Source organism: Podarcis erhardii, assembly GCF_964252035.2.
Source record: "Podarcis erhardii genome assembly, chromosome: 17".
Taxonomy (NCBI): Eukaryota; Metazoa; Chordata; class Lepidosauria; order Squamata; family Lacertidae; genus Podarcis; species Podarcis erhardii.
The window spans coordinates 4,028,705-4,044,403 of NC_138515.1; the positions used below are offsets into that span (position 1 = coordinate 4,028,705).

Consider the following 15,699-nt stretch of genomic DNA (forward strand, 5'->3'; position numbering starts at 1 on the left):
TAAATATTTATAAAAAAAAAAAGTTTGCTGATGAAACCAAATTGTTCAGGGTCATTGAAGCAAAGAGGGATGGTGATGAGCTGCAAGAGAATCTCTCAAGACTAAGCGAAGGGACAGGAGTGGCCCACCCACATGTCAGGGTGAAGCAGCCGCCCTGCCGCCCCCACGGGTGGCATCAATGCAGCCTCAGCACTGGTTTCCAGAGAGATCTCGCTGGAACCTGCCTCTGTAGCTTTGCACCACTGCTGCGCTCCCTAGGTAAGGGACACTTTGGCAGTGGCAGTGTGGTGGCAGGGCAAGGCAGCACTTCATGTTTTTACCCCAAGCGGAAAATTGGGACACACTCCCTCTGGAATAGGCAGAAAAAATGGCAAATGCAATTCAACGTAAGCAAATATCAAGCAGTGTACATGGTGGTGGGAATATGTGGGATCTCAACTGGCAGTGACTGACCAGGAATGAGACTTTGGGGTTATAGTGGATAGCTTGATGAAGGTATTGACCCAGCTGCGAAAACAAGCAATTCTGTGTTAGGGATTTTATTTTATTTATTACATTTATATACCAACTTCTTTCTTCCAAGGAACTCAAGGTGGGTTCTCTCTCCACCTTGCCCCCCCCCCCATTTCATGTTCACAACAACAGTAGGTTAGGCTAAGAGATTGTGATTGGCCCAAGGTCAGTTAGTGAGCTTCATAGCTGAGTGGGGATTCGAGTCCTGGTCTTCTAAGTTATAGCCCCAACACTCTTAACCATTACGCCACACTGAAAATAATGTTACCTATATCATAATGCTGTTATGCAAATATATGGTGTGTACACACTTGGAATACTGTGTACCGTGTGAGAGATGTGTATAAAAATTGTGTGATGTGGTTGTTGAGATGTTTTACTCCATATTGCCTATTACTAGAACTCAGAGCCATCCAGTGAAGCTGAATGTTGAGAGATTCAGAAACAAAATAAATTACTTCTCCTCTCAGTTAAATTATAGAATTCACACCCTCCAGCATTTGTCCGATGTAAATAGGGACGTCCTACCATCCCCTCCAATATCTCTCTGATGAAAATCGGGACATCCTAAGGAAAAGCGGGACATTCCAGGATGAAGTTTAATGGCTTCTGTAAATCCTGGACTGTCCCTGGAAAATAGGGACACTTGGAGGGTCTGTAATTTGCCTTCCATAGTATAACATGATGGCCACCAAGTTGGAGGGCTAATAATAATAATAATAATAATAATAATAATAATTAAAAAAAAATATTATTTATATCCCGCCCTCCCTAGCCGAAGCCGGGCTCAGGGCGGCTAACAACAATAAAATTTACAACAGTAAATTTATGGAGGATGAAGCTATGAATGGCTACTAGCGATGATTCCTATATTTTACCTCCACTGTTGGAGGCAATGTGTCTCTGTATATCAGTTACTAAGAATCCCAAGTGGGGAGAGGGCTCTTGCATTGAGGTCCCATAGTCGTCTTGTTGGTCATTGTGAGATCAGGATGTTGGTCTAGATGGACCTTTGGTCTGGTCTAAGAGGGTCCTTCTTACATTCTTAGGATCTCTGTATCTCTCTCTTAATGGAAGCCGAAATTGCCACGAGGTGACCATTCACCTTACCTTGCGAAAGGGTCAGTTTTGCTCTTGGAACACCCAATATTGAGGGGGTCCTCTGGGCTGGGATCCGCAGCCTCAGCCTCCTTCCACCTTTTTGGCCCTATAGCTCTGTCTCACAATAAGCTCTGCTATTGCTGTGTTGGGCATTGACATCTGCATCAGCTTGCATCTCTGACGTAGGTGGGGTAGAAAATGTCCCATGGCTTGTGAATTGGGCGTTAACTGGATCAGGCCAGAGCATGAAGGGGCATTGCCTGCACTGGTTACCATTGAGTTTCTGAGATCAATTGGAGTTTATTAGCAGTAGAGCATTAAAATTTCATGGTCTAAGATACGTTGAGAAACCCTTTCAACCATACAGTCTTCTCCAAGCTCTGTGTTCTTTAGGGCAGTATTTTCCAGTAGTGCTTGGGGGAGGTGACATTCTCAGTGGTTGGCAAACTCTTCTGTGAAACCATCTCACTCGGGAGACTTGCCAGCCCCCACCATTCCTCTTTTACAGCAAGGTAAATACTTTATTGTCTGTAGGGGAAAAAGCCTTCTTTGTTTAATTTAGTTTTTAATTGGCATCTCTTAACTTGTTTTGGCTTCTAAGACTGCATATATTTTATTGCAGCTTTTACTTACATAATTGCTTTTAACATGACTTTATGTCTTAAAAAGTAGAGCCATGCATTTTTCTTCCGCTCTTTTGTGATTTGAATTTGCTTAATAGTCACTCTGAGCTTGCTATGGAAAGGCACTTAATCACAAATGTGTGTAATAGTAATAATTTATTATTACAGTCAAAGAGCAGTTCAGAAGCACAACTGAGACACAAATGTGTGTGTTTGTTTATTTGTTTATTTGTTTATTTAAAACAGTAGTTGCAGCTTTTCTATGTGATGCAACTAGGCCAGGAAACTAATTCTGATCTCTGAAGAAGTGTCATATCAGTCATTATGATGGGCTCACAAGTCTGTTCTGCAAAGCAGAGTTATGAAATCATTATTCTGCTTTCAATGTAAAGAGTTAAATGCCTAGAGACTTTTATCTTAGGCATTATACGACTTGGCTTATTATATGTAATCAGCCAAGGCTGTTCTAGGCTATCAACCCTTGCTTCCACCCTTGTTGAAGGCACCCCAGTTCTCTCGTGGGCTAACACTTTTTGAGGAAACCTTGAGGCTACTATTTGTTTATTTGTTTCCCACATTTAATATCCTACCTTTCCTCCAAGGAACCTGAGATGGTTACATGGTTCCTGTGCTTCAGTTTATCCGTAGGTTGTTACCCTGTGGGGTAGGTTAGACAAAGTGACTAGCTGAAATCATGGCTGAGTGAGGATTTTAATTTTGGTCTCCCTGGTCATCAGCGAGTACTCTGACCACTTCATCCCAACAGAGTGGATACTGCAGGGTTGCCTTTGTTTCACTATCTTGTCTTGTGTTTTTTTCTTCCTCCTAGGTCCTGCTCAGCCCCCTCGGCTTCTGGTCAAGAGCCTCTCCTTGGAGCCTAGTCCAGAACATCGCTCTCCAGAAGCCCCCCAGCGACTCATCTCTGATCCAGGACCTGACAGCAGCGAAGGAGAAGTGGCCAAACTCCGGCCACTCAAACGACCCCCAGGACCAAAACCACAAGGTATATAGGCAAGTCTTCACCCCCCAGTGAGCCCATCACAACAAGGCTCTTTGTGGAACTTCCCAGGAAGAAAGTCTGCAAGCAGAGCAAACTGGCTTTGACAGAGCACGTGGCTTTCCTATTCCTGGGATGAGACACAGTTGTTAGAAGAGGGAGGTTCTGATTTATTTGTTCATTACTAACAGCCTTGTGCTTGGCGTTGCTTGGGAATTCGAAGATCAAGAACAACGAAAACAGTGCAGTTTCCAAATTGGTGGTGCAGTTTTGAAAGGTTTGGTCCGCCATCCTGATTCAGAATGGTGTCCAATTGACAAAAACCTTCTCCTTGATCTCAAGAACCATCGTGCAAAATTGGGTTACAGCATGTGCAAAGCAAGCAGACGAGCAAACAATTTTTCAAAATATATAGTAGGGTATATTTAGACTTGTTTTTTCAGTCAGGTTTGGCTCCAAAAGCAGCTGGCAATAAAATCCAGTGCAGGACATGTTCATATTTGTGTATGGCAGACTCCTCTACCAGAGGTAGGGCAGGATCCAGACTCTTTTCTCCAGAGAAAGGGTGGCAGAAGGAGATGGGCTGGGTGTAGGGTGCTGTTGGGTTTTGTTTGTTTGTTATCTGACGGTAATGATGCCAGTCCACAGAAGTAGCCCTTCTGTCAGTTGTCTTTGCTGGGGGTTTGTGTATAGTATCCATATATTATGTGTGCTTTAAAAAAATAACTTGAATTGCTTTTCCAGTCCCTCCTAAACCAGCCCATCTGCAGAGTATCCAGCCACTGCGTCTCCCGGAATCCATCCCCCCACCTCCATCGCGACCACTCCCTGCCGATCCCCGCTTAAGCCGCAGCCCCCTGCCAAAGGATGGATTGGGACCATTATCTGCCGTCTCCTGCCTCATTGAGAAGTTTGAGAGGTGGGTGCTTTAGTAGCTTGCAAGGCCCTGCCTCCCTGGGAATGTAGCTGGTGATCCCTTCTGATGTTATGCTTCCTGCCATAGCCACTGTGAGGGAGTGCCACCAGTTTGGCGGTACAGCCAAACTGGAAGAGTGCTCTGGAACACTTCACTTCCTGATGAACAGCAGGGAGCTATGGCTGTCCTACATGTTAATTTCCTAAGGCCTCTGGCTAGCCTTTGAGTCAGAAGACAGAATGCCAAGCCAGACGGATAGTTGGACTGATGGAGTGTGCCAGTTCTTAACTCTATTTTTAGTCAAGGGCTGCTACTTCTCTTACTTCCAACGCACTAGATTCTACTTCCCTTTCCAAGGTGAGACTAGAACAAGCAGCAGGTCTTGTTTAGAGACTTTCTTCCCAGAGAGCCTGACTGTCTGTGTTTTGATTTGTTGTTGTTGCAGGGAACCTGTAATCCTGGCTGTCGAGCAGGCCCCATCGCCGTGCCCCAGTCCAGATCTCCAGACCCCTGAGACAGGTCCCATGGAGCCCTCGCTAGACTGCCCGACTTCACTGGAATCGGCAGAGCTGGCTCACAAACTCCTGGACCTCCTGGCTTTGGAGGGAGGGCCAGAGCCTGCGGGTGGTGCTGCCTGCTTGCCGTCTCACGATGGTGGGAAGCTGGCCAACCGGGACAGTGGCATTGACAGCATCAGCTCCCCATCTAACAGCGAGGAGATCTGCTTTGGGGCTGACGAGGGCACAGGAGAGGGAGCAGGGCCACCCGTGCCTGCTGCTGTCATCAAGCGCCGCTCAACCCGGGATTCCGAAGTGGACAGTGACATGGACGATGGCAGTGGGGATGAGGCTGAGCTGCTACCGGAGCTCCCTCCCCCACAAGCAGAAAGACAGGACTCAGAGGAGGTGAGAGACTTGGACTGGCATGCCTGGGTGTTAGTGTGATCACCCGCTCACCCGCACAGCTGATGGCTCCTGCCAAGCCTTTTCCTGAATACGATGCTCTTTACTGAGGTCAGAAGCAAAACGGGGGGATAAATAACAGGGGACTGGGGTGGGTTGGGGTTACACATCGATTAGAGAGGTGGAAGCGTAAGCAGCCTTGTCCACTTTTATATTGTGATTCAGGAATGGTTAGTGAATACGATCTGGGTCATATCCTTGTCTGGTAATGCCAGCTCAGGTGCTGAGGGTAGGATTGTTTCTGATGGACTGAAATTCACTTAATGGGCACTACTTACTCCTCAGAATATTTTCACTGCCTGGTTTGATTCACTCACATGGTGGTAAAACACTGCTATCTCATTTGCACAGCTAAGCAGAGTCCAGTATGGTTTCAGATGGGATGGGAGACTGTGTGTTGAGATTCCTGCATCTAGGGGGTTGGACTAGATGGCCCTCAGAGATCCCTTCCAACTCTATGATTCCATGAGAAGTGGGGATTCTTATCCACCTTGAGTGGCTGTGAGAAAGTGAACCAAGGAATTAGTGCAGTGTGTATTTCACAGGCATTTCTAGGCCAGCAGCTGAGGAGCGGGGGCCATAGAAGATACGAAAGTGTTTTGGAGAGGAGGGGGAAAGTGGGCTAATCTCACGCCCAGTTTCACGGGTGCATGAAGTACAGGGCAGGTGGGTGAACTTGGATTTTGTTAAGTTCCCCACAGAGATTTTAATTTCTCCCCTTGACAGATGACAGTTCCACAAAAGGTTTTCCGAATTGCCAACGAGCTTCTCCAAACAGAAAAGGCCTATGTGTCTCGCCTGTATCTGCTGGACCAGGTACCTAAAATACAACGGAATATATCAAAACAGCTATTGAGTGTCCACAGTTTCCCCCCCTGAAGCCTTTGCAGGCGAAATATAGCATCTGTGCTGCAAGCCATGCCCGACTGCAGCAGCTGGAAAACTCAGCCCTGTTCTTTGGATTGTGGATCTGCTCTTCCAAGCTGCAGATACTAGAAAAGGGATTTTGGTGTAGAATCAGCATGGGTTTTCCCTTCCCTTCCCTTTGGATTTATATACCACCTTTTCGCCAAGGAACCGAAGGTGGTTTACAGTTTTACATTTCTCCCACCCACTTACCAACAGATAAAATACAAACACAAGCAGACCCTTTGTCCTTTTCACAGGGCAGATGATGCTGATTGGCCCTACAGAGGGAGGGGACACCTTGACTGGCGCAGGCTCTGGTGATGTCTCTGCCTGCTTCCCTTACTCTTAGCCTTCTTACAGGGCAGAATGGTATCTGTTGGCCAAAGTGTTGCTGGTCTTCAAGTCCCATCATTCCTGTTGACTGGCCATGGTGACTGGGCCTGATGGGACTCTCTCCTATGTTGCTGAAATGCATTCCCACCTCCTAGGTCTTCTGCGCACGTTTGCTGGAGGAAGCACGCAGCCGAAACTCTTTCCCGGTGGACGTGGTGATGGGTATTTTTGCCAACATCTGCTCAATCTACTGCTTCCACCAACAGTTCCTGCTCCCAGAATTGGAGAAACGTATGGAGGAATGGTGAGGACAATGTCATTGGCTTAACATTTTGGTGCGACTGCCTACAAAGGTTTGTTTATGTGACACTCTGCAATCTTTTGGACCAGTGTTTCTCAAGCGGGGGCCCCCCAGGATATTCCAAGGGGGCCACATGTGAAAATTGTGTAAATGGGGGGGCCAAGGCATGAGATTAGGGGGCCATAAAGGGAAATGAAAAGTGAAGAAAACAGAGAGGTGACCAAGAAAAGAAAGCAGAACAGAAAACAGAGAAGCAGAGGGAACAGAGAAGTGGCCATGCTTCCCAGTGAAGGAATCTCCATGTGCACTCCACAGCAACGTCGCTTCTGATTCCTTCTCCCTTCCACTTCTGCGCACCAAGCTGTCCAGTAGGACGGGGGGGCCACAGGAAGGAAACAAGGTCAGAAGGGAGCCACGGTCGGAAAAAGATTGAGAAACGTTGCTTTAGACAGAAGTCCTTCCAAGCCCTACCTGGAGATGCCAGGATTGAGCCTGGGAATTTCTGCATAGAGCTTGTTTTCCTTCTTGCTTCACCGCCCTTCTCTCAATCTCTCAAGCCTGGCTGGTTGGGGCCGATGAGAGTGGGAGTCAAGCAACATCTGGAGGGTTGCCCACCCATGTCCTGTTCTCCTAAATACTTCACCCTTTGCAGGGAACCATAGAACTGTAAAGATGCAAGCCCGTGGCGTAACTTAATAGAGAAAGTTTAGTGTCCATGGCTCCCTTATGTCTTGTCCCTGATTTGCACCCGTTTGAGAATGTTAAGAGCTATGAATCTCCTCATGTTGGGATTCCTGAGCTCTGCTTGGGTGTTTGTTTTTGACTCCCAGTCCTTGTATTATTATTATTATTATTATTATTATTATTATTATTATTATTATTATTATTATTATCCCACCCATCTGGCTGGGTTTCTGGCTGTAGTTGGTCCCTGTAATAATAATAATAGTAGTAGTAGTAGTAGTAACAACAACAACAACAACAACAACAACCCTGGCTGGGTTTCTGGCTGCAGTTGGTCCTGCAGATAGAATCTTGATGCTTTCCAACCCTGTGAATGGGGCAGCTCAGTTTCTGTCTCGGACCTTTCTCCTCTTCCTAACACTTTTTGCTTCTGTTCCCCAGGGACCAGCACCCGCGCATCGGGGATATCCTGCAGAAACTGGCCCCTTTCCTCAAGATGTATGGTGAATATGTAAAGAACTTTGACCGTGCCATGGAGCTTGTCAACACCTGGATGGAGCGCTCAGCACAGTTCAAGAGCATCATCCATGAAGTGCAGGTCAGCTTAGTTCAGGGGGATCTCAAACTTAGCATTGCAGCAAGCGCTTCAGGTTAACAGCAGGGGGAACAACGCAGCCTCATCATTGGAGCTACCCAGGTGGCGCAATTAAGTTATCATTCCAGTTGTATTATTCCCTATACAGCAATTTTTCTTAAGAGTTCAAAAGCACTTTAAAACGTTATTAATCGAGCATGTTTTAAGTACCGACACAGGAAAGAAAAATAAATTGCTTGCAAAAGGGTAGGGAGTTGCTTCACTGATTGCCCTTCCCTCCTCCCAGCCCTGCTGTTCAACATGGATGTGGAGTGAGGGGCTTTGGGGTCTAATTAAGATCTAAACAAAATTGGAGTGTTTGGAAGGAATTGTTGGGGAAGAAGCTTGTGTCTCAGCAGCTGCTTGCGCCTCTGTACGAAGACTTGCCCCGTACTCTGGAAACTCTTACTCTGGTTCCCTGAGTCTCAGTTCCCTATGGGAGCAGGCGGGCTGCCATTGGAGGAGAGCCAGGCAGACAGCTCTCTAGAGATCACTCTCTTCTGCAGAGGGAAGAGATATGTGGGAACCTGACCCTGCAGCACCACATGCTGGAACCTGTCCAGAGAATCCCTCGCTACGAGCTGCTGCTGAAGGACTATCTCCTCAAATTGCCTCAGGACTCGCCTGATTGCAAAGATGCTCAGAGTGAGTAGAGCTGCCGGGAATAATTGCAGGGGGTGTTTGTTTGTTTGTTTGTATACCACCTTTTGTCCAAAGATCTCATGGCAAGAAAAATAGCATAAAAATACAAGAAAAAGGGTGGTGGTGGTGGTGGTGGGGAGCCACAGCACACAGTGCCTGTAAAACCATATTCTTGTTTGCTAGCAGAGATTTACTAACCCCAGTATTTCCCAGAGTATCAAAAAACCCTAGTCAGTGGGATATTTTCTCTGGAAATTTGAGTAAGACAGTGTTGAGGAACTGGTGGCTCAAAGACCAGAGCTGGTCCACAAAGAGTTTTGGACCAGCCAGCCCACCTTGGCAGCGGCCTAAATTTCCCTCTTTGGGAACTGATGTTTCGAAAGGTAACTGAAAGGTGGCGGAAAGCAGTGCAAACATTGGAGGAGAATCGGAGCACCTGTCTGATGCTGTCTGCTCTCTTCCAAGCCTTGCAGTGCTCTCCCCACCTTTCCTCTCCAGCTGTCACTCAAAATGGCAGCTCTCCTCAAAGACTTCCCTCGCCCGCTGAGAGCCGCCTCTGCCTCAAAGCACTGGAGCACCTTGACATGCCAGTTTCTGAAGGAGCAGCCCCCTTTTCACTACTGCTCTGCTGAGCCAGATGAGGGGGAGAGATATTCCCCTCCCTTTGCTGCCCAGCTGCTTGGGAAACAGCTGAGCAGCTGTGAAGAGTGTTGTGTGTGTTGCGGCATGTGGCCCCAGAGTTTTGGCCCCCCTCAATTTGAAAAATGTTCCCCACCCCTGGAATAAGAGGTAGGTGACCAAGCCACAGCCCCCCAACCCAGTTCAGCTATGGTTGCCTGCTGGTTACACCAGGCAGTACACCTCAGCGAGCTGGATCTCACTTTCTGTTCTCCAGTTGCAAATTCCTGACCTAAATGGTGAACCTGTAGCCCCATCACAGTGGTCAGCAAATTCTGGTAACCCACCTGTGTGGTTTTATTTTGGCACATGTTTAAGCATTATTTCTCCTTTCAGTTCAGTTGGAGGCACTGTGTTGAGTAAGGCCAGCCTAGCCATTTAGACTCTCCTTTTCTTTTTTTCTCCACCTCATGGCCAGAATCCCTAGAACTTATTGCAACAGCAGCAGAGCACTCCAATGCAGCCATCCGCAAAATGGTAAGTGTTGGAGGTAATGAAAGCCTGGGTCCTCTTTTATCTGAAGCAGGAGGTCGCCCCAAATTGGTTAGAGTAGGTGCGCGGGGGAAACTTGATTCAGCCTGGGGGAGGGATCCATATCCCCTTCAACCCCTGTGGGCCATTTGGGCAGAAGTGGGTTAAACCGAGAGAGTGGAAAGCCGACTTGCCCTACGATCACTCACTGAATTTCATTACCAACTGGGCATTTGAACCTGAGTTTACCTGCTTCAAGTCCAACACTTTAACAAGTAGAGCTGGGTGCCATATATTTGCCAGTGATCTGTACCCCTTTCCAGGAGAGGATGCACTCGTTGCTGAAGGTGTACGAGCTGCTTGGAGGTGAGGAAGACATAGTGAATCCCACCAATGAGCTCATCAAGGAAGGGCACATCCTGAAGCTTTCTGCCAAGAACGGTACCACACAAGACCGGTACCTGATCCTGGTGAGAAGAGCTTTTGGGGTTTTGCTCTTTTCCACCTGACCCATCTCAGGAGAGGGCACAGCAAGAAGCCCTCTGCACCATATGCTCTCACCATTAACTCCTTTTCTTTCTCCAGTTCAACGACTGGTTGCTGTACTGCGTGCCCAAGCTGCGTCTCATAGGCCAGAAATTTGGAGTCCGTGCTCGCATAGACGTGGAGGGGATGGAGGTGAGAGGGGAAGGTAGTAAGGGGAGAAGGTAAAGGTAAAGGGACCCCTGACCATTAGGTCCAGTCATGACCGACTCTGGGGTTGCGGCGCTCATCTTGCTTTATTGGCCAAGGGAGCCGGCGTACAGCTTCCAGGTCAAGTGGCCGATATGACTAAGCCGCTTCTGGCGAACCAGAGCAGCGCACGGAAACGCCGTTTACCTTCCCACCGGAGCGGTACCTCTTTATCTACTTGCACTTTGACGTGCTTTCGAACTGCTAGGTTGGCAGGAGCTGGGACCGAGCAACGAGAGCTCACCCCGTCGTGTGGATTCGAACCGCCGACCTTCTGATCGGCAAGCCCTAGACTCTGTGGTTTAACCCACAGCGCCACTCGCATCCCAAAGGGGAGAAGAGAACCACACAAATCTCAGTCTCTGGGTGACCAGCAAGCTCTTGGAGTTTTATCAGCTGCTCCATGTTGAAACAAGGGACATGGAACAGGATGGGTAGAGGAAAGGACAGGACTTGCCCTCCAGGCCGGGGTAATTTATCTTCCTGACTCAGGAAGGGGGAATTAAAGCACCATGATGTGTTTGGTTACAGCGAACAAAAGTCAAGACTGTCATCTGGACCACACAGTCTTGTGTGCTTATGTCTTGATCTGAATAGGTGAACTGACTGCAGTGGTGATGGGAGTTCTTAATTTTTTTATTAATCATTCTTATGTTCTCAACCAAACATCCTTGCTGCTTTTTATAAAACAATTAGAATCAACTTTCAAATAGCAAGAATATGCAAAACAACCTAAAACCGCTAGGGTGGGCAAGAAGCTAGGTAAATCTGCAATAAAGAGCAATACAATCATTTGCTTAATTAAAAAAAACAAAAAAACCAGAAATAACAGAAGTGTATTCTTAAACACTGAGGAAAATCCGAGTGGTCTTTTATATTTCTAATTAGCTGAGTCAACGGTATTTAAGAATGGAAACAATTTTTCCAAGAAATTGTGTCTGAATCTAGAGATTGCTGGGGGAAGTTCTCACAGCAGGGTTCGATGTGTGATGATATGATTAGTTGTTTGCACAGGGAAGTTGTTCTTGATGCTGTAGCTGATTGAAGGTTAAGTGTGTGTCTTTGAACAACCTTGTGTCCTCCTTCTTCCTTACTCTGCAGCTGAAAGAGACCAGCAGCCTCAATGTGCCCAGGACCTTCCTTGTATCAGGGAAGCAGCGATCCCTAGAACTTCAGGCCAGGTACAGCCAGCAAAGCCAGTCACTTAGCTTCTTTTTCAAAGCTGTAAAAATTGTCCCTCATCTGGCGACGCAGCTTTGCCCATCCCAGTAACTCTCCTCTGCTGCTTCTTATCTTCCTGTGAGAGCCCTGAATCCATTCACCTCCTTCCTCCTTTGCCCACCATCCCAGATGAAGTGAATCGGTGTATTCTCCCCTAAGTCTGCTGAAAAATAACTCCTTAACATGCCTTCCAATGTTTGTCATTTTCCCTTAGGACTGAAGAGGAGAAGCGAGACTGGATCCAGGTAACTGCTGGCCTTTCTCACCTACCTTTTATCACTGTGGAAAGATGGGTGTAGATCAGGGAAGGGGAATCTGGGGCATTCCAGAGGTTGTTGTACTACAGCTCCCATCAGCTGTTGGCCATGCTGCCTGGGACTGGTGGGAGGTGGAAGCCAACAACATTTTGAGCTTCCTTGCCTCTGAAATAGAGGACCTGGCTCCTTATCTCATGTGGTTACATTTCCCATTCTGCAAAATCCTTCTGATGCTGGTTTGGGGGATGCTTGTATGGATGGCTTTCATAGATCCAACAGAAAAGTTAGGGGTCACAGGGCTGACCAGGCTTCTTCAGTTAAGAATAATGTGGTGCAGAAAGACTCTGTGCCGAGTCAGCCTTCTTGATAATGCTGCGTGGGCCAGCAGACCCACTTGCCTATGGGGTCACATGGTGTGCATTTGAGGGTGCAGCAGACCACGGCCCTGGAGAGCGCGCTCACACATTGTGATGCATCCAGTGGCATGACAGATCTGTGCTTTTGCACCACTGCCTGAGCCCCTGCTTGACAGGGGAAATAGGAGGCCCACAGTAAATAGCTCTGTGAGAGGTTTGGGTAGCTGTTTCCTCCCTGAGCTGCCCACCAGTATGCGCAAGACTGAAACTGGGATTGGAGAGAAGTGTGGGCGCCTGCTGGCCCTTGCCTTAATAATAATAATAATAATAATAATAATAATAATAATAATAATAATAATAATAATTTTTTTATTTATATCCCGCCCTCCCCAGCCGAAGCCGGGCTCAGGGCGGCTAACAACAATAAAATAAGACAACATTTTAAAATCTTGTCCTTTTCCTCGTTGAAGCAGGCTGGGGTTCTGCTTTACTTCCCAGTTCCCTGTTTATCTGCGGCCGCTAAACACTGTCTTGTTAAAAACCCATCAGGCGATACAGGCAACAATTCAGAAACACGAGCAGACTCTGGAGACATGCAAACAGCTGGTCAGCGAGGATGAAACGCCACCCAATTCGCCTGTAAGTTCCACCTTGGTGTGTGCCTCTCTGCAAGAGTTTGGTGGGGACCGTGCGCTTTAATATGTGATTGAATGTGGATCAGTTGAGAGAGAACGGAGGGGAGGGGGAACTACCACAAAGATAACCCAATTCCTGCGACAAAAAACCTCAGAATTCTGTACTGTGTATAATTTCTGCTCACTAGCATGCTTTCTCTAGTTTTGCATGACTTGACTCTGCTTCATGGGGCAAACCTATTCACTTTCTTCCTGTCCCCTCCCCCACAGGGGTGTGAGCTGGGGCGACGGGCCCCCACGCCCATCCGGGAAAAAGAGGTGACCCTGTGCATGCAGTGCAAGGAGCCCTTCAATGCTCTCACCAAGCGGAGGCACCATTGCCGGGCCTGCGGCCATGTGAGTGTTTTCCAGCAGGGGGGTCGTCTCTTTCCCACTCCCAAGTGCCACCCCTCTTTCTTTCTACTTTTACTGAGAGCAGCCCCCTTTGGAGGGGAGGGTGAGGTATGCAACCCATAATAGTCTGGGCTAAATGCCGGTGTCTCCCTTGCAACTGTTTTTCCAGAGTGTAGAATTTGTTTCTGTTTTTAAAAAAGTTGCCTCTTTGTAGGGAATTTTCCCCCTTCTGACTCATCTCCTGTTTTAGCCACGAGGTCTCAGTGCATTCGGAGAGAGGTCTGAGGCAGAGAAACCCGAAGGGCCACATGAGGCAGTTCCTCATGCCACTGGGCATGGCCAGAGTTGGACACCGACACATGTACACACACTCTTTTATGGGGAAGAATTAATGTGGTACGATGGCACATGGGGATGACTCTTCTCTGTATGCCAACTCCCTCCCCCAAGAGCCCTGAAAACTCTGTCTTGGCTAGTTCACACATTTAGGAAACTCAGATGGTTACATTCTTTTGCAGGCATAAGTTTGCATGTTGTGGGTGTTATTTTTTAAATGCTTCCCAACTGGGGCATGGGGAATCTCGTACTTAAGAAAAAATGTTCCAGGATGAAGGTTAAGAGGCTAGGCTCTTTTCCCTGAATGGCTTTTATCCTGCAGAGATTCAGACAAGCCACTCTCCACGGCCAGCCCAAGAAGCTCCTGTCCACGAAAAGCTTTCTAGCCCTCCATTCCTCTGGGTGCATAAACTGGCTCTGCAGCCAAGTGACAGCTCCTCTCTCTCGCCCACTCGCTGCAGGTTGTCTGTGGGAAATGTTCAGAGTTCCGGGCCCGCCTGGTGTATGACAACAACCGGCCCAACCGTGTCTGCACTGACTGCTATGCAACGCTACAGGGCTCCCCCGCCAGCCCTGCCCCACATCCCAACACACCTCAGCGCCGGAGGTCCATTCTGGAGGTGAGATTGGCTCTCTGGGCCGTGGGAAGCCCTGTTGGCCACAGAGCACTAGCTGGCTTCCTTCCATGGGACACTTCCTGGAGAATTCCCCCCTTGCTTAGCCTTGCTTTAGCCTGCCCCTTGCAGCTTCTTGTGCAGAGTCTTGGCAGTTTTATCTGTGCTTCTTCTAACATTTCTCCACCTCCTTGGAATTGCAAGGGGTTGGACCATATGACCATCAGGGTCTCTTCCAACACTGCAGTTCTATGAATTCCAGGGTTGTGGAAGTGTGATAAAGCCACATCATGTAATATTGGTTGCAGAGTTCACCTTCTTGATCATCTTACCTTCCAGCATAGCGATCGGATTCTTCGGCAATCATGCTGTTTTAAAGTGTCTACTCCTCTTGGTTGAGTATATGGAGCTGTCTTATAACTGAATCAGATCCCTCTTCCTGTTGTCTCAGGAGATCTCTCCAAGATCTTGAGCTGAGCTTTCTTCCAGCCCTGCAGTCTGAGATGCTTTAGCTCAGGAGATCTGAGGGACTGACCTGGGACGTCCTCCATACAAAGAAAACATGTGCTAAAGTTGCAGATAATGCAACTTAAAAAAAAAATCTACTGTGTTATTTACCACTTTTTTTCACTCTGAGTAGACCCACTCAAGTTAATGGACTTGACTAACTTATGTTCATTCATTTCTTTTTAAAAGAGTTTGCTGAAGGTATGGAAACTCTAGGAGAGGCTTTCCTTGCAGCTCTGTCCTTCCTTGTGTCCTGCTCATTATCCTACATGTCTAATTACTTAGTTATATTATCATCTTCATCATCATTTGAATTTATATACTGCCCTATACCCGGGGGGTCTCAGGGTGGTTCACAGAATAAAATCAAGCTATAAAACCACAAAATACATAATAAAAATAAAAACAACAACCCAATAGTTATACTGATCACTTGCTCTGGAGCAGCAGTCTTCCACCTTTACTACACGTTCAACGCAAACACATACTTTTTACGGTGGTGGCAGAGCTGCTGTTGAGACCCACTTTAGATCCCAGGACCAGCTACTTATCCACCAGTTGAAGTCTAGTGCAGATTTTCAAGGCTTTCATGGCATATGGTTGAAGCTCAGTGCTTTACGGCCCTGAGAGGCTCTCAGAGTGGCTTGCAAAATAAAACTGCACTCCAACCTAGTGCAGGAGCAGAAACTGCAGGCTGTCCATACTGAGGAGCCAGGATTATTCATGCAGCATTTCCTGCCCTCCTCCTCCTCTTTGTTTCTCTCTGGTGTGTCACACAAGGCAGCAGGCTCCCCCCCAAACACTCTGGGGGCAAGGGAGTGAGGCTGAGTTCCTGCATCTCACGGGTCACACCCTTCCCTTACAGTCCCTCACCACCTTCACCT

The 15,699-nt window shown here is 47.6% G+C and overlaps 1 protein-coding gene across 1 annotated transcript in view; it reads left to right on the plus strand.

Moving 5' to 3' along the window:
• Nucleotides 1-15,699, plus strand: part of FGD1 (FYVE, RhoGEF and PH domain containing 1) — a 44,002-nt gene that overhangs the window by 27,370 nt on the left and 933 nt on the right. Inside the window, exons 2-16 of the mRNA XM_081845922.1 lie at nt 3,067-3,240; nt 3,979-4,153; nt 4,596-5,055; nt 5,839-5,928; nt 6,510-6,658; nt 7,781-7,937; nt 8,480-8,618; nt 9,712-9,770; nt 10,088-10,234; nt 10,350-10,442; nt 11,598-11,677; nt 11,932-11,962; nt 12,880-12,969; nt 13,236-13,361; nt 14,156-14,446. Of these exons, the coding sequence (XP_081702048.1) occupies nt 3,067-3,240; nt 3,979-4,153; nt 4,596-5,055; nt 5,839-5,928; nt 6,510-6,658; nt 7,781-7,937; nt 8,480-8,618; nt 9,712-9,770; nt 10,088-10,234; nt 10,350-10,442; nt 11,598-11,677; nt 11,932-11,962; nt 12,880-12,969; nt 13,236-13,361; nt 14,156-14,446 (2,261 nt within the window). The remainder of the gene's footprint in view (nt 1-3,066; nt 3,241-3,978; nt 4,154-4,595; nt 5,056-5,838; nt 5,929-6,509; nt 6,659-7,780; nt 7,938-8,479; nt 8,619-9,711; nt 9,771-10,087; nt 10,235-10,349; nt 10,443-11,597; nt 11,678-11,931; nt 11,963-12,879; nt 12,970-13,235; nt 13,362-14,155; nt 14,447-15,699) is intronic.